The sequence below is a fragment of the Chiloscyllium plagiosum genome, unplaced genomic scaffold (genome assembly GCF_037043375.1).
Source record: "Chiloscyllium plagiosum isolate Xiang-an unplaced genomic scaffold, Cpla_swu_hap1 HiC_scaffold_4, whole genome shotgun sequence".
Classification (NCBI taxonomy): domain Eukaryota; kingdom Metazoa; phylum Chordata; class Chondrichthyes; order Orectolobiformes; family Hemiscylliidae; genus Chiloscyllium; species Chiloscyllium plagiosum.
In genome coordinates, this window is record NW_028270142.1 from 110796886 (window position 1) to 110820656 (window position 23771).

A 23771-nucleotide genomic window follows, 5' to 3' on the forward strand; every position below is an offset into this window, starting at 1 on the left:
ACTTGGAAACTTGAAAGGGTTCAGAAAAGATTTACAAGGATGTTGCCAAGGTTGGAGGATTTGAGCTATAGGGAGAGGCTGAATAGGCTGGGACTGTTTTCCTTGGAGTGTCGGAGGCTGAGGGGTGACCTTATAGAGGTTTACAAAATGATGAGGTTCATGGATAGGGTAAATAGACAAAGTGTTTTTCCTGGGGTGTTGGGGGGGGGGGGCGGGGTTCCAGAACTAGAGGGCATAGTTTTAGGGTGAGAGGGGAAAGATATATAAGAGACCTAAGGGGCATCTTTTTCACACAGAGGGTGGTACGTGTATGGAATGAGCTGCCAGAGGAAGTAGTGGAGGCCGGTCCAATTGCAACATTTAAGAGGAATTTGGATGGGTATATGAATAAGAAGGGTTTGGAGGGATATGGGCCGGGTGCTGGCAGGTGGGACGAGATTGGGTTGGGATATCTGGTCGGCATGGATGAGTTGGACCGAAGGGTCTGTTTCCATGCTGTACATCTCTATGACTCTATGATATCCTCAAACCATACAATGGGACTTTCACCTTCCCACCCAGCATTGGATTAGCAACTCATCCATACACCTTTAATAGTCTTTGTGGGCTTTTCTAGTCTAATAAAACATATCAGACTGCTATTCGCTGGAAAATTGTTCAGAGGTAAGATCTGCTGTGTACCAAAGTGGCTGCACTTTCTACACAGGGTGACATGCAGCTGTGATGAATTAACATAGACTAAAATCCCTACAGTGTGGAAACAGCCCTTCGGCCCAACAAGAAGGACCTCCAAAGGCTAACCCACCCAGACCCCTACATTTAACCCCTTACTAATGCACCCAACCTACACATCTTTGAATTGTGGGAGGAAACTGGAACACCCAGAGGAAACCCACACAGAGAGGGAGAGAATGTGCAAACTCCACCCCTGAGGCTGGAATCGAACCCAAGTCCCTGGCGGTGTGAGGCAGCAGTGCTAACCACTGTGCCACCTTGAAGGGCTATTGAGACTAAGTTGGTGAACAAATATCGGAAGCAGCAAGATGATGCTTCACTCTGCAGTAGTTAGTGTATGGAATGTACTGCCTAGAGGTGTGGTGGTTCATTTGAGGCAATCAAGAGGACATTGGATGGCTATGTGGATAAGAAAAATGTGCAAGGACATGGAGGAAAAGCAAGAGATTGGAACTACATGAGTTTCTCATTTAATGAGCTGGTGCAGTCATAATGGGCCAAATGGCCTCCTCCTACACCATAACACTTCTGTGATTCTGTGATGTTGTAGAGAGATGATTAGGGTTGAAAAGGGCGAATTAAATCGGCTGAAGGGCCCTGTACAGTTGAATTAATCTTGTGATCTCATAAGTTATGCAGTTAATATTTTTGCTGAGTCTTTCATTCTGTTAAAGTTGCTTCAAGCCTCCGATCTTACATGTCTGGAAGTTGGACATACAACACCATTCTTTCATTATAGCTGAGTCAAGGTTTGAACAATATTAAACCTAATGACATTAGCAAAGTATCTCAATTACATGGAATGCAGCAGGTCCACGAGAAAGTCCACTATCATCAGTCAGATAGTCTAGCCACTTCTATTCATCCACACGATCCAGAATTTTATGAAATCTGATTGTAGAACCACTTTTTCTCCAATCCAATTCTCCAAGCTGTGGGTACTTTAAATTTTGACGTGCAACAGTTTGAACAACATAGAGCCAAACAGAGCAGAAAGATACTTTTCATCCAACATATATGTCTTAGTTCTTTGCTCCACTAATTCAAATTTTCTCATCCTTTTCCACTCCAATGGAAATATTCTCACTACTTTATCCCAAAATTTGCAACCTCATACTTAGTTAAATTGAACCTGTCATGTTTACTCCTATTTTAATAAACTGCCTGTCATTGTATAAATTTCAGGCAGATTGAAGAATTGCGATAAAAATCCCCGCTATCTCCACCTTCACAGCTATCAACCATTTTGAATCCATGGAACCAGGGTGCAATAAAATCCATCCTGAGTTACTGTATTCATTTCAAAACCAATTTCTTTTTATACTCTTTAGAAACTGTTCATGTCCTCCAGTACATCTAATTTCCATTTGCATCATTATTTGTTAAAAGTATTGGTATATATTTACTTACTTTCTCTACCATGCCTTCATCCTTCAAAATACACTACATCCTCTGGCCCCATTGCTTACTCTCAAGGTAAATTTTTAAACTTTGAGCCCTTGCAAAAACCTTTATTATTCAATTTGATATTATTTACTGATTGTTTATAATACTCCTTAAGGTCCTTTTATTTCCTTTCAGTAATTTATTTTTGTGATGTAGATGTTGCTGGCAAGGCTGATATTCACTGCCTATACCTATCATCCTCAAGGAAATGATAGTGAACTTTCTCGTGGACCTGTTGTCAAACCTTGACTCGGCTAATGATGAAAGAATGATGTTGTGTGTCTAAGTTACCTTCCAGACATGCAAACTCAACAATCTAGAAATAAAAGGAAAGGCAATGCATGGGAACACCACTACCTGCAAGTTCCCCTCTAAGCCACACACCATCCTGACTCAGGACTGTATCACCATTCAACCATTCATTCACTGCCACTGGGTCTAAATATTGGATCTCCCTCCCTGATAGCATTGTGAGTGTACTACACCTCATGAATACTGTGATTAAAAAAAATAGCTCACCATCACTCTCTCAATGATAATTAAAGATGGGCAACAAATGATGACCTAGTCAATGGCATTTCCATTCTAGTTATGGAAGGTTGAATAAAAAGATCCGTCTCATTGCGACTTTTGAAAATTCAGAGGTAAGGATGTTTCTGCTGCCCTTTTCTTTCACTCTCGTCTACACTTTCTACGCTTCTCATAATTTTCGGTATGTGTTGATGGTTCTAACTTTATCATATTTCTTTAACACTGTACAGTACAGAAGTGAGCAATGTTGAAAAAAGGTTAGGGTTTTATCTTGCGTTCACCAGTTTGCAAGAACTCCAATTCCATAGGAAAACTGACATTTATATTCCATGAGAGGAAAATACTTATTGTTTGGAATGTGGGTTCTGACTCTGATATATGTTTTAATTCAACAAAAGGATGGCAGTCATTTGCGGGTTCAAATCTCAGGATGATATCCTGACAAATCAGAGTCAAGCTGAGTTATTTAAAACTTAAACAAAGTCTGACAGTTAACTGTTAATCATCATTAATGGTGCATTCTTCTGTACCAATCATAGTCCATTTGTCAAACAATCAATACTCTCCTCTAATGAGGTATAAATGTTGTTTCTCCCCTTGATTTGTTATTCTGTGAATTGTCCTAATGAACATGAGACAAAAATCTTTGAGAAAATGTAGTTATTCAGCAATAATTGGCTGGTGAAAGGAGCAGCTCTTGGGTTTACCTTCAGCATGTCAGATCTGGGAAATATCCAATTGGATTAATGTGAAATTTAAGAGATGTGAAGTTCTTATTCTATGAGCCAATTCATAGGCACAAGAGGATGTGAGCCTCAGACTATGGTCTGTATTGACACCATTAAGATGTGAATCTCAAGTTAGGTAATCTCCTGAGTTACCAAATGTGTTTGCCATGAGAAAACTTCCAATGTAATATTTCTGGTTGAAGGGTAAGGGTCATTTGGTGCACGGGTATGATTGAGCTGGGCCTGCTCCTCAGGTGGCAGTTTGGTGGTTTGATAGAAGTGAGTTTGTGCAGAGGCAGGATGTTTAAGAAGCTTGTTTTCATTCTTTGAGACAAAAACTAATAGAGTGTAACAAAAAGAAATAAGGAGGGAGAAGATTAAGTATGAGGGAAAGCTAGCCAGTAATATAAAGGAAGACTATAAGAGTTTCTTTAGATATATAAAGGGCAAAAGTGGGCATTGGACCACTCGAAATGACGTTGGAGAGGTAATGATAGGGATCAAGGAAATGGCTGAGGAATTGAATAACTGATACTTCGCATCAATCTTCACAGTGGAAGATATGGGTAAAAATTCAAGAGAGTGAGAGGGCAGAGCTGCGCTATTACCAAGGAGAAGTGGCTAGAAAAACTGAATGGCCTGAAGGTGAATAAATCACCTCGACCAGATGGATTACACCCCAGAGTTCTAAGGTAGATACCTAAAGAAATAATGGAGGTGTTAGTGGTGATCTTTCAGGAATTTCTAGAATCAGGAAGGGTCACAAAAGATTGGAAAATTGATAATGTGACACCCCAGTTTAAAAAGGGTGTAAGGCAAAAGACGGATAATTACAGACTGATTAGCGTAACCTCAGTCGTGGGTAAGATCTTAGAATCCATTATGAAGGGTGAGAATTCTGAATACTTGGAAGTGTATGGTAAAATAAGGCAAAGTCAGCATGGTTTCAATGAGGGAAGGTCATGCTTGACAAATCTACTAGAATTCTTTGAAGAAACAATGAACAGGTTACACCAAGGAGAGTTAATCGATGTTATCAACCTGGATTTCAAGAAGGCCTTTGACAAGGTGCTGTACAGGAGGCTACTGAGTAAGATAAGTGCCCATGGTGTCAAATGCAAAGTGCTGGCATCGATAGAAGCCTGGCTGACTGGCAGAAAGCACAGAGTGGGGATAAAAGAGTCCTTCTCAGGATGGCAGCCAGTGATGAGTGGTGTTCCGCAAAGTTCATTGTTGGTACCACAACTTTTCATTTTATACATTAACAATCGAGATGAAGAAACTGAGGGAATTCTGGCTAAGTTTGCAGATACAAAACTAGGTAGAGGGATGGGTAGCATAGAGGAGGTGGGGAGGCTGCAGAAGGATTTGGACCGGTTAGGAGAGTGGGCAAAGAAATTTCAGGTGGAGTAGAATGCGGGAAAGCGTGAGGTCAGGCACTTTGGTAGGAAGAATAGAGACATGGACTATTTTCTAAATGGGGAGAAAATTCAGAAGTCTGAAGTATAAAGAGACTTGGGAGTTCTAGCCCAGGATTCTGTCAAGGTAAACTTGCAGGTTGAGTCAATAGTTACGAAGACAAATGCAATGATGGTATTTATTTCGAGAAGACTTGAATATAAAAATAAGGATGTAGTTCTGAGACACTATAAGGCTCTGGTCAGGCCACTTTTGAGTATGGGGCACAGTTCTGGTCCCCATATCTAAGGAAGGATTTACTGGCCCTGGAGCTTGTTCAGAGGAGTTTCATGAGAATGGTCCCAGAAATGAAAAGCTTAACATATGTTGCACGTTTGACGACTCTGGGCTTATACTCGATGGAGTTTAGAAGGATGAGGGAGGATCTAATTGAAACATACAGAATGCTGAATGGCCTGGACAGAGTAGATATTGAGAAGATGTTTCTATTTATAGGAGAGACTAGGAGCTGAGGGTAAAGCCTTAGAGTAAAGGGAAGACCTTTTGAAATGGAGATAAGGAGAAACTTCTTCAACCAGAGAGAATGGTGAATCTATGGAATTAATTGCCACAGAAGACTGTAGAGGCCAGTCATTGAGTATATTTAAGACTGAATTTAAGGGGATCAAGGGTTATGGGGAGAAAGCGGGAGAATGGGATTGAGAAACGTATCAGCCATGACTGAATGGCAGAGCAGACTCGATGGGCTGAACGGCCTAATTTCTGGTCTTACGGTCTTGCAAACTTCATAAAGCAAAATATGTCTCATTAAATCTCTCATTAAATAGTCAATCTGTTGGAAGTCGAATTTGTATTTGATAATTACTTCAAAGGTAGTTAATCTTTGTTTAGTGTCTCAATGCTATGAAATAAAATGTGATCTCATCTTTTTCCCCAAGATGAAATGAGCTTGTGAAACTCAGCCAAGCATTCTTAATGAGTACATTTGCTAGAATAACACTTGGCGAATGGCAACAATGAAGTGTATTGAAACTGCAATAACAGATTTTCTTGTCTCCATTACACTAGATTGTCTATCCGTCAATGTATTCCAGCATAGGGTCTCTTTTAAAGCATAACTAATACCTGAAGCCTGTCTCTTAATTATTTAAGTTGAAATAATGTAAATAATTTTAAATAAAGCTCATGACATTTAAACAAACCTTTTCTACCTTCATGAAACTAAGAGAAAGAAAGGAGGGAAAAAAGTAAGAAAGAACAAAACAAAGAAGACAAGACTGCTACTTACATTGTGATCATATTAACCTCAGGACTCCTTGAAGTATTTTACAGCCAATTATTTCCTTGAAGTGTAATTCATTTTTGTAATATAAAAAATGGAGTTCATTCGGATGCATGATAGCACTGTGATCCATAAACTAAAAATCAAAGAGTCAGTTCAAAATCCAATATATAATGAGAGATCTAGAATTGTAAATCTAGGTGTTTATTCAAAGTTCTGCAAGTATTGTGCCATGAAATCTGGAGTTATGAACCTGGCAGAGATTTAAATATTTGGAAAAAGATAGGTAACGTACATTACAAACACTGAATTGGAAAGGAATACACTGTATATATTGTTGCACAACACTTGTTGATTTAATGTCTTGCATTATTGAGTATTTTATAATGCCAACTGCTTCACGGTTTTATCTACAATGATAAATACAAATTAATGTCTAAGTGACTGTAGTGTTGAAATAAAACTTTGAAGCTATTCCTTCCTCTCCACACATTCCATTCATAGGGTGTACTGTCAGTTGGTCAGCTTAGGGGTTCATGGTGTAGTGATAATGTTACTGGACTAGTAACCTGGAAGCCCAGGATAATTTTCCAGGTGCATAGATACAAATCCCACCAAAGCAGTTAGTTAAATTAAAAAATCAATGAATAAATCCAGAACATAAAACTGGTCTCAGCAATAATGATTACAAAGCTACACATTGTAAACCTATTTTGTTCGCTAATGCCCTTTACGGGCTATTTCACCTGGTCTGGTCTACAAGTGTCTCCTGATTAACAGTCATATAATTGACTCCTAACTGCCCTCCAGCAACATGCTGAATTCAAAGACTTTGAGTGAAGGGAAAATAATTGCTGGCCTTATCAGTGACATCCATGTCCCATGAAAGGATGCTGTCTGCTTGTTTGTGACTTTTAAAGACAACATATGACCTCTTATTACTTGCTGCAAAGTCCTGTGTATACTGTGAGATTTGGGATTATAAATCCAGAAGTTCATTCACACTGTTGTACATATGATAAGGTCTGGAATTGTAAATCAAGGAGTGATTAGAGATGCAGAAAAAGCAACAAACGACAAAGCAATATATTTTGTTGCAATGTATGCATTCATTCTCTATGTTGAAAAAAATCATGGCGCTACAGCCATGGCACTACAGTCTGTGATGATCAGGACAAACTCATATCTATCCCAGGGATTTAAAGATTGTTCTTCAGTAATACCAGCCCACACACATTCCACTCATAGCATAAAACTGCCATTTCTCCTATTACTGTGATGTGTATTGACAGCAGCTCTCTGCATTACTTATGACTTGTGGCTATTGTTAACCACAATCTATGACATCTCATTTCTTTCTTTCAGGACATCTTTGATCGTCTGTACCTCATCTACACCGTGGGATACTCTATTTCCTTATGCTCATTAACTGTGGCAGTTATTATCCTGGGCTACTTCAGGTAAAGAGTATCATCTGATTCATCTACAGAATTAATCAGGTCTCATTTGATTTAAAAAAGGGACTGCAGTGGAAGGGAAGGGCTTAACATCATTAGGTGCTGGTCCATACCCATACTGTAGCTACTTTCTCTATGTTTCATGGAAAGTTTTAAGATGCTGAAGCTACTCAAAATAAAAGTATAACTGCCAGAGAGCCATGTAGATAGAGTTATGACACTTAATACCTTTCATGCCTTCAATAGAAAGCTAGACTGATTCTTAGCTGAGATAACATGACAAAATAAATTAACTGATTAAGAGACCCTGCACTGTTGGTCAGCAATGTCCTGGTTTGTCTTTCATTGTCTGAGAACTTAGATAAGAATTTCTAGAATTCTTTTTCCTTTGAAGTGTTGCGGCTTTTTCAGTTTTTTTGCCTCTCCCATGACCTGGCTGTTGTGACAGGATGAAGTGCACCTTTAAGGGGGTGTATTTTAAATTGCTGTCAGTCATGACATGTCTTGATGATATTCGTGGTGTAATTTCTATGTGGTTTGAAGCAACAGTGTTTGAGATCAAAATATGCCCAACAGCCTCTCAGTAAATCACACCAAAACAGGAATTACTGGAGAAACACAGCAGATCTAGCAGCATCTGTGGAGAGAAAGCAGAATCGATGTTTCGAGTCCAGTGAACCTTCTTCAGAAAGGATGTATCATGTATCACTGGAGTGTTTGCATTGGAACAGCAGGACTGACAGTGGCCCACTCTGTGAACTGCGATGATTAGCAATTCCTGGCACTGACTAACCATGTCCAGATGGCCTGATTGAGGTGTGATGCTGCCCTTGACTGAATGTGGTGATGTCCCCTGATTGATTGCAGCTGAAAATGTGTTGCTGGAAAAGCGCAGCAGGTCAGGCAGCATCCAAGGAGCAGGAGAATCGACATTTCGGGCATGAGCCCTTCTTCAGGAATGCCCGAAACGTCGATTCTCCTGTTCCTCAGATGCTGCCTGTCCTGCTGCGCTTTTCCAGCAACACATTTTCAGCTCTGATCTCCAGCATCTGCAGTCCTCACTTTCTCCTGATTGATTGCAGTCTCCATTGACTTGACTGAGGATTACTCCCCTTATTTGATGACACATGGCCACTTGGCTGAAGTACATGATGCACTTGCTGTGTAAGCTGTTGCCAAGTTCTGAAGGTGCGATGTTGATGTGTTAGACAGTACCATGTCCACCCATTTGACTGATCACTGCTGACAACCATGACAAGCTGCCTGGCTTTGTGTCTGTGCTAAAAGGCAAGGCAAGGCAAGGCAGAGTACTGTGAGTTCTGAATGAGGATGCAAAGTGTAAAAAAGGCAAGAAAGGCATAAAATGTATGTGTGTGATGGAAGCAAGCAACGAGCCTGAAGTGTAATTTGTTCAATTATAGGGGAAGGGTGACTGCTTCTGTGTGTAAATAGAAATCTGGAGAAGCCAGGAGTTGCCAGGTACCTGCTCTGACTGTCATGTCAGGAATTGTCACTGTCTAATTTCTCTCTGTTATGTAGGAGAATTGCATTTAGTGAAGTGAGAGTAAGTAATTATGAGATGTTAATGCATGCAAACTTACCTCTTACTGTTCAACCATGGGAAATCGGCCTTTTACTTCTCAATGACCTAATTTTTCTCATCTCACTACAGTCTCTGATCCATCTGTGAGGGAATCAGGACAGGTGGATTAAGTGGTTAAGAAACTTATGGCATACTTCTCTTTATTTGTTGAGGCATAGAGTTTAGGAGCAGAGGTGTGATGGAGATGCTGTATAAATATTTGTTTGGCCACAGTTAGAGTAGTGTGTGTGGTGGAATCCACATTACAGGAGGGGTGTGGTTGCACTGGAGGGTGCAGAGGAGATTGACCAGGATGTTGTCTGGGCTGGAAAGTTTTAGTTGTGAAGAGAGATTGGACAGACAGAACTTATTTTTCTTAGACCAGAAGAGATTGAGGGGGAACATGATTAAGATAGATAAAATTATGAGAGACAAAGATAAAGTAGACAGGAAGAAACCTTTCCCCTTGATGGAGGGATCAATGACCGGGGGCATAGATTTAAGCTAATGGTCAGAAGGTTTAGAGAAGATGTGAGGAAAATGCTTTTCATCCAGAGGGTGGTGGAAATCTGAACCACTGCCTGTAAGGCAAAAACCCTCAGGACACTTAAGAAGTATTTAGGTTTGCGCTTGTGATGTCAAGGCATACAAGACTATGAGCCAAGTGCTGGGAAATGGAATTAGAATAGTGAGGTGACTGGTGAAGACACAATGGGCCAAAGGATCTTTCTCTGTGCTGTAGACCTCCATCACTCAATAACTCATCATTGCTGATGTCATTCAGGTATTGGGAAAATTCAAAGCTACGTTTTAGTTTAGACAGGGGGTGAGCTACAGCTGGGGCAGGTACCTGTAAGAATTACTGAAGTCAGGATACTGTTTTAATTTCTAAAGGAAACACTTGCATTTGAGTAAGAGAATATCACTGTGATCACATTCCATAGCACTTCACAGTCAATGAGTTACTTTGCATGGCAGCTCTTTAATTCTAGAGGCAAACATGGCAGCAAATATTGTATGAAACAGAAAATGAGATGAATAATTATTTAATCTGGGTTGTTTTATTTTTCATGGTGATCTTTGACGGAGTTAGTGTTAGCTGTCATAATAACTTTGTTCCTCTTTCAACATACCATTTCCATTTATGTCTTATGAGGAAAGACTGAGACTTGGGTCTGTTCTCACTGGAAAGAAGAAGGCTAGGAGGGGATTTGACAGAGGCCTACAAAATTATCAGAGGATTAGATAGGGAAGACAGTGAAAGACTTTTTCCTAGGATAATGACGTCAGCTTGTACAAGAGGGCATAACTACAAATTGGGGGGTGATAGATTTAAGACAGATATCAGAGGCAGGTTCTTTACGTAGAGAGTGGTAAGGGCATGGAATGCCCTACTTGCTAATGTAGTCAACGCAGCTACATTAGGGAGATTTAAACAGTCCTTAGATAAGCACATGGATGATGTAGGGGGACGAGCTGAGAATAGTTCACAAGTCGGTGCAACATCGAAGGCCGAAGGGCCTGTTCTGCACTGTATTGTTCTATGTTCTATGTTCTACGTAACACTGTAGGTTTGGTAGCTCACCTGGGAGATGGTGCTGCTCACAGTCCAACACTCCTTCATGAAATATCAGTCTAGACTGAGTGCTCACATCCTGAAACAAGAAGCAACTTTTAAATTTTGAGACAAGACTGCAATCCAAGGAATACTGTATTATGTACAGTGCCTTTCATGACCTTAGAACTTCTTAAAGCATTTTACAGTTACTTGATTAGGTCTGTTAGCCAAACTGTGCACAGCAAATTCTCCCACACAACAATGATCATAACTGGACAATCTTTTTCTTTTTGATTTTAATGAGGGACAGGTATTGATCATAATACTCACCAGCTCTTACTCAAAATACTGTAGTGTCATTGGATCTTTTACATTGGACAGCAGACAGGGCCTGCATTTAAGATTCTGTCCAAAGGATGCAGCGCACCCTCTACTCCATTGGCCTGTCAATTTGATTTGGGCACTGAATTCCAGCATTGCGACATTAACTCAAATGATTCTAACTCAGACGGGAAAATGCTAATAACTGGAGCCATGGTTTATATACCATTAAAGCTTGGATCAATCTTTGGTTGGGGGATAAATGCTAGCTAGGATGTTGGGCAGAGCTGTCATGATCTTCTTCAAAATACTACCATGGAATCATTTATTCTCATGTGACAGGACAGCCTAAGCATCATCAATTTCAAGTTTAATTCAAAAAGCAGAATCAACGCTTCATTAATGTAATAGAATCACAGAGTCATACAACACAGAAACAGACCCTTCAGCCCAATTCGTCCATACTGATGAGGTTTCCTAAACTGACCTAGTCCCATTTTCCTGGATTTGTCTCATATCCCTCAAAGCTCTTCCTTTTCCTGTACCTGTCCCCCAGATGCCTTTTAAATGTTGTAATTGTTCCAGCCTCCACCACTTCCTCTGGCAGTTCATTCCATGCACACATCACCCTCTGGTGAAAAAGTTATCCCTCAGGTCCTTTTCAAATTTCTTCCCTCTCACTTTTAATCTATGTCATTTAGTTTTGGACTCCCCTACCCCTGGAGAAAAGACCTTGGCTGTCCACTTTATCTGTGCTCCTCATGATTTTATAAACCTCTATAAGGTTGACCCTTGGAATGTTCTTGCCTACATTCCAAGGCAAAAATGTCTCAGCCTATCCAGCCTCTCCTTATAACTCAAACCCTCCAGTCTTTCTAGATTTTATTCTGAAGTCCTTAGATTGGGATTTGAACTTTTGGGTATTTGGTATGACTAGCATTTATTAATAGAATATGGTAATCAGGACCATCCAAAACACAAACACTGTTGCCATGGAGTACAAAACTGAAATTATATTCCAATTATAGCATGTGTATTTTAGCTTTGTGTAGTTGCTAGTTAACTGTAATGAAAATGAAGGTAAAATTTCCATTGTTCTACCAGACCAAAGGGCTGCTCACTCATTCGAGAGAGAGATAACTGGTGACTGTTTAACCTAAGGGTCACCATGCTTCAGGCAAGGGGAAAGGTTGACAGTCCTTCATGGTAATCTCAGCTGGTACAAGAATTGAACTCATGCTGTTAGCATTAGCTCTGCATTGCAGATCAGCTGTCTAACCAACTGAATTAACCTACTCCCAACCTTTGTGGAGATGAAAAGAAAAACACTTCATCTTCCATCTTGGCCAATTTGATTAGGCAATTGTTAAAAACAATAATTAATATTAGCTGGGTCTTTCTGCTCTCCTCACTTTGCTGTATTCTTGCTCCAGCAAATAATTTGTATCTGTTGGCTCTGAAGAATTTTGTGACATCTTGCAGATATGAAATGTTCTACATTAATACGAGCTACTTGCATACAAGGGAAGATATAAAGAATCTCCCAAAGGAGGCACTGTTCAAGGAGATTGCTGTGTATGTAATCTTTATTTGTTGAGTCTGAACAGTATTTGTTGGTTTCTGCATGCTGATGGGGCAAGGCTAGGGTTAGGTTCCTGTAGATATTTGATTTTGTGAGAGTGAGTTGACCCACCCTAACTCTTGCTCTTCTTAATTCCCTCATAGGCGCCTACACTGTACCAGGAACTACATACACATCCATCTTTTTGTGTCTTTCATGCTTCGAGCCATCAGTATCTTTGTGAAGGATGCAGTGCTGTACTCAGAGACAACATTCTTAAATCTGGAAAGCGTTGATCTGGAGGATCTGAAATCTATAACTGATGCTCCTCCATCCCAAGACAAGTCTCAGTATGTAAGTAACCCCCCTTTTGGTAAGGTACTGCTTACATTTAAACACTCAGTGCCTCTAATCCTTTTATTTTGGAATTCCACATTATATCTTTCAAATTCTCATTCATGAGTAGATAAGAAATAGGAACAATAGACTATGTGGCACCTTGAGCCTGCTCCACTAGCCTGATTTGATAGCAATTATAACTATTTCTCTTCCTCTAAAACCTTATTTGTCAATTAAAAAACTATCCAATTCAACCTTGAATATATTTAGTGACTCTGCCTCCATTGTTCTAGGAGAGAATTCCAAACCCACTAGCTTTCTGAGGGAATAAATGTCTCCTCATTTCCATTTTATGTTGAAACTGAGTGCCATAGTTCTTTTCCCTTCTGTTCCGATAAAGTGGGAGAATTGGTGGTGCAAAGGTTCAACTCATCAATACTTTCCAATTCCTCATTCATAAATACAGTGATCATTAGGCTCCAGTTTCACAACTGTCTTTGGTTTCACATTCACAGTTACTGTCCAATTTCACAAGCATCATTTATATTTAGTGACCTATCAAGGTTAATTTGTTATGAATTAGTTTAGCTGCTATGGCTAAAATGTGGTTGATGCCATCCTTGGATGTGATGGGTGGCAATCTGCCAGTTGCCATGAGGCATGCAGCACACCAACCCCGTACTGCTCCATACAAGATTATGGTGTTGATTTGAATGAGGCCTTTCTATCAGTTGCAGTAGGACAAACAGCATTTGACCGTAAGATGTAGGAAAGGAAGTAGGCCATTTAGCCCACTGAGTTTGCTCCACCATTCAATGATATCATGATCCGATAACCCTGAACTCCAGTTTGAGGAGAAGCCAATGCAGATCTTCCAACATTCCCTTTTCGAACACCCAGGAACTGCTGCTTGTCCAGACACAGCACAAGCTTGTGATGAGTGAGCTACGTCACAGCATTGATAACGAAAGTCATATTTAAACCTGATACTCAGCCACAAAGTCACATATTGACAATGCACATACCTTTGATATGAACATTCAAAACAGAATCAGAAGTAGATCATTCAGATGTTCAGCTTGCTCTGCTCTTCAATAAGATCGTGGTGGATCTGGTTGTGTTTTGAATTCCACTATCTTCCCCTGATAAACATTGATTTCTTTATCTAACAAAAACCTGTCTGCCTCTGAAAAACAATATCAATGACCATGCTTCTTGTGATAACTTACTGGTTAGGCTCACATCCTGTGAAAGCATTTTTAAAAACCTAAGCAGCCGCCAGAGTCTTTACAACAAGCTCCATGCAAATTAATTCCATGTAAATCCATCCTTCTAGAGTATGAAGACATTTTGGTTTATCAGGAAGTCAGAATGTCAGATCATTGATCTAAATCATGTTTGCCATTGAGTAATTGTTATTATTTATATATAGTTTTCTTCATGAAACCTGCACAGAATGTGTATGAAATTCAGAGGTAAAGATTGGGATTAAATACACATTTCTTTAGGAATGGGTCATCTTTTATTGGAATGTCTTGAAATGTTTACATGAGGAAAGGGTGCGTGAATTGAAAATTCACATTGTTGACGTCTTATTTGTGACTAGATTTGACGCTCTCAGATCATCATTATTCCTTGTCAAGGTCTTAGAGCTGTGTGTTAACTCTGGTCTATAGTTGTGTTGATATGTTTCTCCTGACTGTCTTCCAGATTGGCTGCAAGGTGGCTGTTACCATTTTCCTTTACTTCTTGGCTACTAATTACTACTGGATCCTGGTGGAAGGCCTCTATCTCCATAGCCTCATCTTCATGACTTTTTTCTCTGACAAAAAGTATCTTTGGGGCTTCACCTTAATAGGCTGGGGTAAGACAACAATTTAAAAAAATGCTTTCCTCTATCTGCTCTCTCCCTGTCTGCCTCATTTCATCTCTTTCACATCTATCACAAATAGTTTGGATATTTACTCTCTCACTATCTTTTAATTGATGTGTTTATTTTCATCAGCCCCTAGCTGTCCTTTTGCCTTTGATTCTCACTACATCTATTTATTGCTGTATCTCTATCTCTGTCTCCATTTCTATCGCTTTCTGTCTCTTACGTGTGTCCATGCTCTCTCCCCCTCTTTATCTATCTTTTCCTCTCTCTCTCTTTCTCTTCTGCCTCCAATCTCTCTGTCTCACTGTAGTGGTTAGCTAAATAGATTTGGCTTGTCCTAGTTAGGCACTAAATATCCCCAGTGATTTCAGATACTACTTAATCCATTTCTCACGCAGTCATGATTTAAAATTGCCTATAAGATGGGAATGTGAACACTTGCTGTGGCTAACCATCCACTAAGCTGCCAGTGCTCAGAAGTGAAATGTGTGCAATGGTTAGAGAGGTTACGGGTTGTTCTGCTATAACACTTGTTTCGTTAACACAAATTTGTTATAACACGATTGAAGAACTGGGGACACTGTTTCTAAAGCACAAAGTTTTAAAACGTGAATTAGTTATAACGTGATTCTGACCCCATTAGTTTAAATGGTGCTGCTGTTACACAATTTTCTTATAACATGGGATTGCACAAGAATGGAACTACCACATTATAGTAGAACTGACTGTATTCCACTCCAGACAAACAGAAACTATCTCACTGTTTCTCCATAGTTTAGTTTTGAAACCTAATTACGGAGAAAGGTTTCCATCCATCCAAAATCTACCTGACTAAAAATGAAGTCTGTCCATAAATGTTTTGCCATACTTAAGATATTAGATTGGTGACCAAAGATTAACAGGGAGACATCAGATGAAAGTATGTCAAAATGTTCTTAAGCTGTGCATGGAAGACTGAAATTTCCATAATGCACTGCTTATTTGTGGTCTCATGAGATGTATTCATAGAGCAGTGATAGAGTGTAACAACACAGGTGCATTCCTATCTTAGGGTCATTACTAATCAACAGCTGTACTGTCAAGGAGCAAGTAATATATCAAATCATTGGAGCTGGGCCTAACCTCCACACGTTTTGTATGGGTAGGGTGCCTGATGATGCAAGTAGAATAAGATAGTGGGAAACTTGCCCAAACTTAGGTCTAAGTTTGAGACCTTAGCTCACCTGGGTCTCATCTGATTTTGTCATTCATCATCATGTTAGAAACAAGCAGACAGTCCTTTCTTTCTGGAGTAGTGCTGAGAGTGGGAGAGAGCTCACCAAAACAAAAGGTAAATTTTAGGTTCAGGAGTTATGAAAATCTTTTCCATAGATCATCCTTAAGACAGAACATGCCAAATCACAATAATTCACTGCATTAAAGAAATTGTCCTCATCTCCCTTAAGATTAATTTGCTAATTACCTTAAATCTCTGATCTGTAGTTGCTGTCATTGCTAAGAATTCTCCCTTAATTATTCCCTCAGAATCTTTCATGATTCTGAAAATATTTATCAAATCCTCTCTTAACCCTCTCTGCTCTAAGGATGGCAACACCAGTCCTTCAGTGTCTCCACATATTTGATGCTCCTCATCCCTGTTACTATTCTAGGAACTTCTCTCCTGCATCCTGTCTAAGACTGTGCCATTTTCTTAATGTGTTCTGTCTAGAATTGAACACATTGTGCCCAATATAAATGGTGATGTTGGGGAGGGAGAGAATCACAGTGGTCAGCAAATCTGTAAATGTGAAGGTCATGATGAATTTAACATGAACATTCTTTCAGGCTGTGCATACTATTAGAAGAGAACTCTTGCAAAAATAAATATTCTCTTCATTTCCATTCTGCTACCTGTAATCTTAAATCTGTGATTGTAATTTTGAAATCTTAAATATCTCTTGAACCCAAGGAGGGCAAATACAGCATGTCTAATCTCTCACATTACTGAAGTAGCTGTCAAGAGGCAGTTGAATGATTAATTTTATTGAAACAATGTGCAGAGTTATAGAGAAAAGGAAGGTAATTGACACTGAGCTAAAATGCTCAGACAGTTAGTAAGAATGAATAGCTTCCTTCTGCAGCATAAGAATTCTGTGACACTGTGATGTTAATTTGGAAACTGATGGCTATGTTTCATCATGGTTTTGAGCTGGTTATGCTCCCCATCCTGAACAGTTTTCCATTGCCTCACGTTTCTTCTCCCTTTGCTAGAGATCTCTGTGTTGTACCCATCCTGACATTGTCAGCTAGTGCCAGAAATACATGAACAAGGTAACTGTGTTCTGTCACTAGCAGGGCTGAACAACAGAGGCTATAGAAGCAATACAATTTACACAGAAAGAGTTTTGGAAATTTGGGCCTGTGATGTTGATAATATATTTAGGTTCATCATAATCTAAGCTGTCCTTACAGTAACTAAACATAAAAGCAATGATGTTGGACTGGGTTCACCTCTGAAGCTGATGAATGAAAGCTCAAATCTAGATACTTGAGCACACAATCCAGATCGACATTCTCGAGCATCACTGAATGGGTGTTCTGCACTTGGAGGTGCCGCCTTTGGGATGAGAAGTTAAATAAAAGCCCTATCCTCCTTGTCAGCTGGTGAAAAGCTACAGGGAAATTCTCTAATCGTTCTGTTCCAGCCTCCATCACCCAAAAAAAGGCAATTGGGTCATTGCCTTCTGTTGGTTCCTTGCTATTATTGTAGTTGTTTACTGTGTTTCCTATATTACAATGTTGATTATTGTTCATGTTGCTTAATTGACTATGTTATGAAGGCATAAAAGACAGTAGGTAACATCTCAGCTCAAAGTTGACATCTCTGGCAGTGTACCATTCCTTCAGTACTGCATTGATGTACATCCTACAGGTAGTTCTTCTATAACACGATGGTTGTGTTCTTGTGCACCCTATATTATAGAAAAACCGCACTTTAGAAACAGTGTTTAAAGTATTGATGATATTCGCGATATAGCCAATGCAACATTAAGAAGTTTGCGCTTTGTAAACAATGTCTGTAATTTGTCAATCGTATTATAACGAATTCATGTTAACAAAACACATGTTATGGCAGAATGACCTGTACATTGTCTCGTCAAGTCTCTGAAATGGGTCTTAAAGCAAAAAGATTGAGATTGTACCAGAAAGTCATGCTGATACTGAATGAAGGAAATCAAGTGAAAGGTTTCTACGAACAGAAATTTATATTTGCATTGTGATTTTATTTGGACTCTTTTTCATCTGTAGGTGTTCCTGCTGTATTTGTGGCAGCATGGGCAAGTGTGAGAATGACGCTGGCAGATACACAGTATGTATGATAGGGTAACATTTTAAATCGAGACACTTCCTGGAACCTCTTGATCAGAGGAAGTGCAAACAAATACGAAAAACTAAAAAAATGTCATTCATGACAATTCCATGTATTCTATACAGCCTTCCCTTTGTATATTTCTCGATCCCTTTCGTTGGGGTACCCCAATTGAATATAGGAACAGGAGTAGGTTATTCAGCCTCTCAAGCCAGTTCCTACACTCTGTTAAATCTGACGATCTGTACCTCAACTCCAGTTATCTGCCTGACCTAACTCAAATCTATGGTCTCAGCTTTGAAAATTTCAATTGACCCAACATCCTCTGCTGTTTGAGGGAGAATTATCCAGTTGTCCACTCTGAGTAAAAAATAATGCTTCTTCACTTTACTCCTAAATGGCCTGACTTTGATTTTAAGATTGTGTTCAATTGTCTGTATTTCTGCTCCAGATATTTCCTCAGCAGCTGTCCCACTGAATCTTATTACTTTACCCAGCTTGATTAAATTGCTACTCAATCTTTCAATCTCATGTGAATGCAAACCAGGTTTTTCTACCCTATCCTTTCAATTTAAGCTTTAGAACATAGAACAATACAGCACAGAACAGGCCCTTCCACCCACGATGTTGTGCCGAACATTTGTCCTAGCTTAAGCACCCATCCCATGTACCTATCCAATTGCCACTTAAAGTTCGCCAATAATTCTGACTCTGCCACTCCCACAGGCAGCGCATTCCAAGCCCCCACCACTCTCTGGGTAAAGAACCTACCCCTGACATCCCCCCTATACCTTCCACCCTTCACCTTAAATTTATGTCCCCTTGTAACACTCCGTTGTACCCAGGGAAAAAGTTTCTGATTGTCTACTCTATCTATTCCCCTGATCATCTTATACACCTCTATCAAGTCACCCCTCATCCTTCTCCGTTCCAATGAGAAAAGGCCTAGCACGCTCAATCTATCCTCGTACGACCTATTCTCCATTCCAGGCAACATCCTGGTAAATCTTCTCTGCACCCTGTCCAAAGCTTCCACATCTTTCCTAAAGTGAGGCGACCAGAACTGCACACAGTACTCCAAATGTGGCCTAACCAAAGTCCTGTACAGCTGTAACATCACTTCACGACTCTTGAATTCAATCCCTCTGCTAATGAACGCTAATACACCATAGGCCTTCTTACAAGCTCTATCCACCTGAGTGGCAACTTTCAAAGATCTATAAACATAGACCCCAAGATCCCTCTGCTCCTCCACCTTACTAAGAACCCTACCGTTAACCCTGTATTCCGCATTCTTATTTGTCCTTCCAAAATGGACAACCTCACACTTGGCAGGGTTGAACTCCATCTGCCACTCCTCAGCCCAGCTCTGCATCATATCTAAGTCCCTTTGCAGCTGACAACAGCCCTCCTCACTATCCACAACTCCACCAATCTTCGTATCATCTGCAAATTTACTGACCCACCCTTCGACTCCCTCTTCCAAGTCATTAATAAAAATTACAAACAGCAGAGGACCCAGAACTGATCCCTGCGGAACTCCACTTGTAACTGGGCTCCAGGCTGAATATTTACCATCTACCACCACTCTCTGACTTCGACCAGTTAGTCAGTTTTCTATCCAACTGGCCAAATTTCCCTCTATCCCATGCCTCCTGACTTTCCGCATAAGCCTACCATGGGGAACCTTATCAAATGCCTTATGCTTTGATCATGATAAAAGAAGAAACCCCGTAATCCCGTAAGTGCTCCACCTTACTTACTATTCCATGATGATCAATCCCATCCATCTTCTACCTGCTTCCATCTTGGTGTATGTGAAGCTACCTTCCTGACTAAGATTGACTGGCAGACATCCTTAGCAGCACGGAATAGGAAACATGGGAAGTCATGAAAACATTAAATATTGTAAAAGGACTCACAAAGTCCAAGCTTTTCATCTTACACTTATTAAGTTGATGACACAAGAAACCAACTTGGAAAAAAGGACATCGGTTTATAGAGCATGAGAAGACGTTGCTGTTTGGTTGTACTTTGGACATGCAGCTCAACTTGTATATTTCATCTTGTTGCCATGGAAATGTAGCAGACACGGACAGTATCCATAATTTTTTCACATGAAAAAGATGCAATGTGTGTACAAATTCCTGTTGGCTGTATTGAATAGATTTCAGTGTGTTAATAAATGTAACTTGTAGTGTGTACAAAAGCAGTACACCGCGAGCCTGATAGACAATCTTAAATTAGCTACTGGTGACATTTTCAGGACAATCCAGCTCATTGGACAATAAATGTTGGCCAGTAGCAAGATCACAACTGAATATGGCTTCCTAAGGCCTGTGGACCTGGTTGAGTACTGTGAATGGTCATACGGGTGTGTTTGATATTGTCCATCAGTCATTGAGACATACTGCCTACATTCCTAGCATTACACAGGCATGAAAATGCATGGTTTTCACAACTAACAGATTGTTCCACTGAGTCAAAAATATGTTTTACCCCCCACGCAAACGAGTAATTCAATATGAGTTTCGGTGCTGGTGTGATGCTACATACATAGGCTGATGGATGACTGGTGGACTGTTTCAAGCCACCAATCTCATTGACAGGCATGGAGAATGCCAATCTCACCTGCATTCCCCTGATAACACCACGACCAATCAGAATCTGCCAGCTTGGTCTGACACCTGAGATTGACCACTTCCTTGTTCCTGCTGCATCTCCATATCAATGAGGGAGAACAAACCTGCACGTCTTCCTATGCTTTGTGCACTAGTATTCTTTTTGCAAGTCTGGTTTCTTTCTGATGAGTGCAGGATCAAACGTTTTGGGTAGATATCTTCTTTTGGTAATATTTTAAACATGGATTCATAAAATGTTATAGCATTTAAACAAACCATTCAATGCAGACCTCAGTCTGAGCTCATTATAGGAGCTGTAATAAAATAAGTTCATTTATTGCTTTCCAATTTGTTATCTAAAATATTTAGTGCCCAATGGAAATACACATGGGAATAAACTGTGACATATAGAACTTAACATGTCTCTTTTCTCTTTTTGCAGGTGCTGGGATTTAAGTGCTGGGAATTTAAAGCTGATTTATCAACTACCCATTCTGGCAGCAATATTGGTAAGATAGCAAAAAACAATCTCCCCTCCCCAGTCTGAGATTGATTCCATATGTCATGAACCACAATGATCTTGTAAATGCATTTAATTCATACGGATGCATTTTCTTTCTCCTTTAGGTCAACTTCATGCTTTTCATCAACATTATTCGAGTTTTGGCCACAAAGCTGAGAGAGACCAATGCGGGAAGGTGTGATACCCGTCAGCAGTATCGGTAAGCTGTTGGGTGCCTGGTTGATTCAGATGGAGCAGGCTTGCCTGTGAAGAGAGATTACATAGTTGAATGGTGTGGAAATGGCTGGGTTGGTTTTGTGGTGATGATGAACACCTTCCCCACCATGGCCACCCACAGCTCCCTCCTGCCATCATTCATGTGGCCTTCTCCTGGGTAAGCCTGTGTGGATGCCATCCACTGCCTCCCAGTGGTGCTACTAAACAAAGACAGCTGCTGGCCTCAAAATTAGCCTATAATATTAAACATTAGTAAAAGGACTCACAAAGTCCAAGCTTCTCGTCTTACACTTTTTAAGATGATGACAGGAGAAACTGACTTGGAAAAATGGACATCAACTAAAAGAGAATAAGAAGATGGTATAGTCACCTTGTTGCCATGGGAATGCAACAGAGACTGGCAGTACCCATGACCCTTTTTTTTTTACTGTTCTTTTGAGGGATGAGGCTTAAGTCCCGAGGGCCTTTGATCTGGTTAAGGCTTACTGCTGTCCAGTTTACTGTTTGGGAGCAATCTAATGGATCTTCACCAAATGAGGTGATGTGCATCGGGTGTCCAGCTAGTTGCCTCCATTAAATGTCATCCTTATTCTATGTCTCATCTCTGTTGTACTTATTCTCAAAATATTTGATGAGAGTCAAAAAGGACTGCTATCCCATTATATCCAATTGCATGCTATCCTCCCTCACATTTCCTTTTTGCAGTCCTGCTTTTCAAGTAGCCTACCTTTGTATCTTCCATAAGAAAAATGAAGTTATTTCACATTTTTAACAGTTCTAGTTTATAAGTAAGTCACTTATAACGATGTGATTGTAACATGGGCATACCTCCCCATTCTCTTTGACCTCTCTCCATTCTCTTTGACCTCTCCGGGATCCTTCCCAAAGTACCAAACCATTTACGTCAGCAGTACTGTCAGAAAGAATCTGTTTCTCATCTGAACAGTGGGTAGCTCTCTTACTATGAGCCACAATATTGTTGATGATGAGATTGTGTAATATAACTGGAAGGAGTACTGCATTATTTCTGACCTGGCTTCTCCATTAAGAAATTTGACAGATATTAGATGACCTACAGATGGAAGAATTGTAAAATGTTTAGGCAGTGAAGCCAATTGGCTCGATCTTCTCACACCTTGTCCCTACCCTCTCAGCCCACAGATTTCCCACTTGTCACATATAAATGTTAATGGGACAGAGGAACCATTGTTATAGTTATTGCTCCTTCTGGTTTCTTCGGTAGCTGCTGGTAACTGCACAAAAATGTAATGGATTCTAAACTGCCTTCTGAAGTGTCTAAGCCAGTTATTCAATTATGCTAAACACTTATCAGTGGATTAAGGTCTTGCTACTGATTGGAGTCTGATGTTGGAACAGTAGATATCAGTGATGCATAAATCCAGAGATATTTTGAAAAATAAGATAACCCCTAAATTCCTTTTGAACTCATCTCATTGTGCTCATTAGAGATCGCCTCTGGTAACATCATCTATGACTTTATTAACTACAATAAGCATAAGTAAGATAAATGCAGAATAAAATTAAAGATCTCCCTGTCATTGAACCATGTAACAACAGTACAAAGAAAGAAATCATTCAGCTCATTGTTCCTGTGCTTATGTTTTGAAATTGTAATTAATCCCACTCCCCTGTGCTTTCCCCATATGCTGCAAAATTCTCCCTTCAAATATTTATCCAAACCCTTTTGGGAGTTATTTTTGAATTTGTTTTCACTAACATTCAAGTGGTGTCTGACATATCACAACAAAGATATTTTTATCATCTTCCCTCTAATTGTTTGGCTAATTATCTTACATCCATGTCTTCTGGTTACCAATCTTTCTGCCACCAGAGATAGTTTTCCATTTTTTCAGTCCGTCAAGCCTTTTCATGACTTTGAATGTGTCTGTCAAATCTGCTTTAGCTGTCTCTTCACTAAGGAGAACAACCCAGCTTCGTCAGTCCCTCTGCATTACTGAAGTCCCTCAGGCCTAGTACCTAGTACCTCTACGTACCAACTCCGGATTTAAGCACTTGACCTTTAAAGGCCCTTGAGAGTGTGTTGCTGGAAAAGCACAGCAGGTCAGGCAGCATCCGAGGAGCAGGAAAATTGATGTTTCGGGCCCGAGCCCTTCATCATTCCTGATAAAGGGCTCCGACCCAAATGGTCGATTTTCCTGCTCCTCGGATGCTGCCTGACCTGCTGTGCTTTTCAGCAACATACTGT

The 23771-nt window shown here is 40.1% G+C and overlaps 1 protein-coding gene across 3 annotated transcripts in view; it reads left to right on the forward strand.

Moving 5' to 3' along the window:
* LOC122549546 (parathyroid hormone/parathyroid hormone-related peptide receptor) overlaps positions 1 to 23771 on the forward strand; it is a 108491-nt gene that overhangs the window by 67089 nt on the left and 17631 nt on the right. For all 3 annotated transcript variants that reach the window (XM_043689395.2, XM_043689396.2, XM_087985853.1), the window contains 6 exons: positions 7507 to 7601; positions 12785 to 12974; positions 14670 to 14823; positions 18124 to 18184; positions 21248 to 21314; positions 21433 to 21527. In XM_043689395.2, coding sequence (XP_043545330.1) covers positions 7507 to 7601; positions 12785 to 12974; positions 14670 to 14823; positions 18124 to 18184; positions 21248 to 21314; positions 21433 to 21527 — 662 coding nt within the window. The remainder of the gene's footprint in view (positions 1 to 7506; positions 7602 to 12784; positions 12975 to 14669; positions 14824 to 18123; positions 18185 to 21247; positions 21315 to 21432; positions 21528 to 23771) is intronic.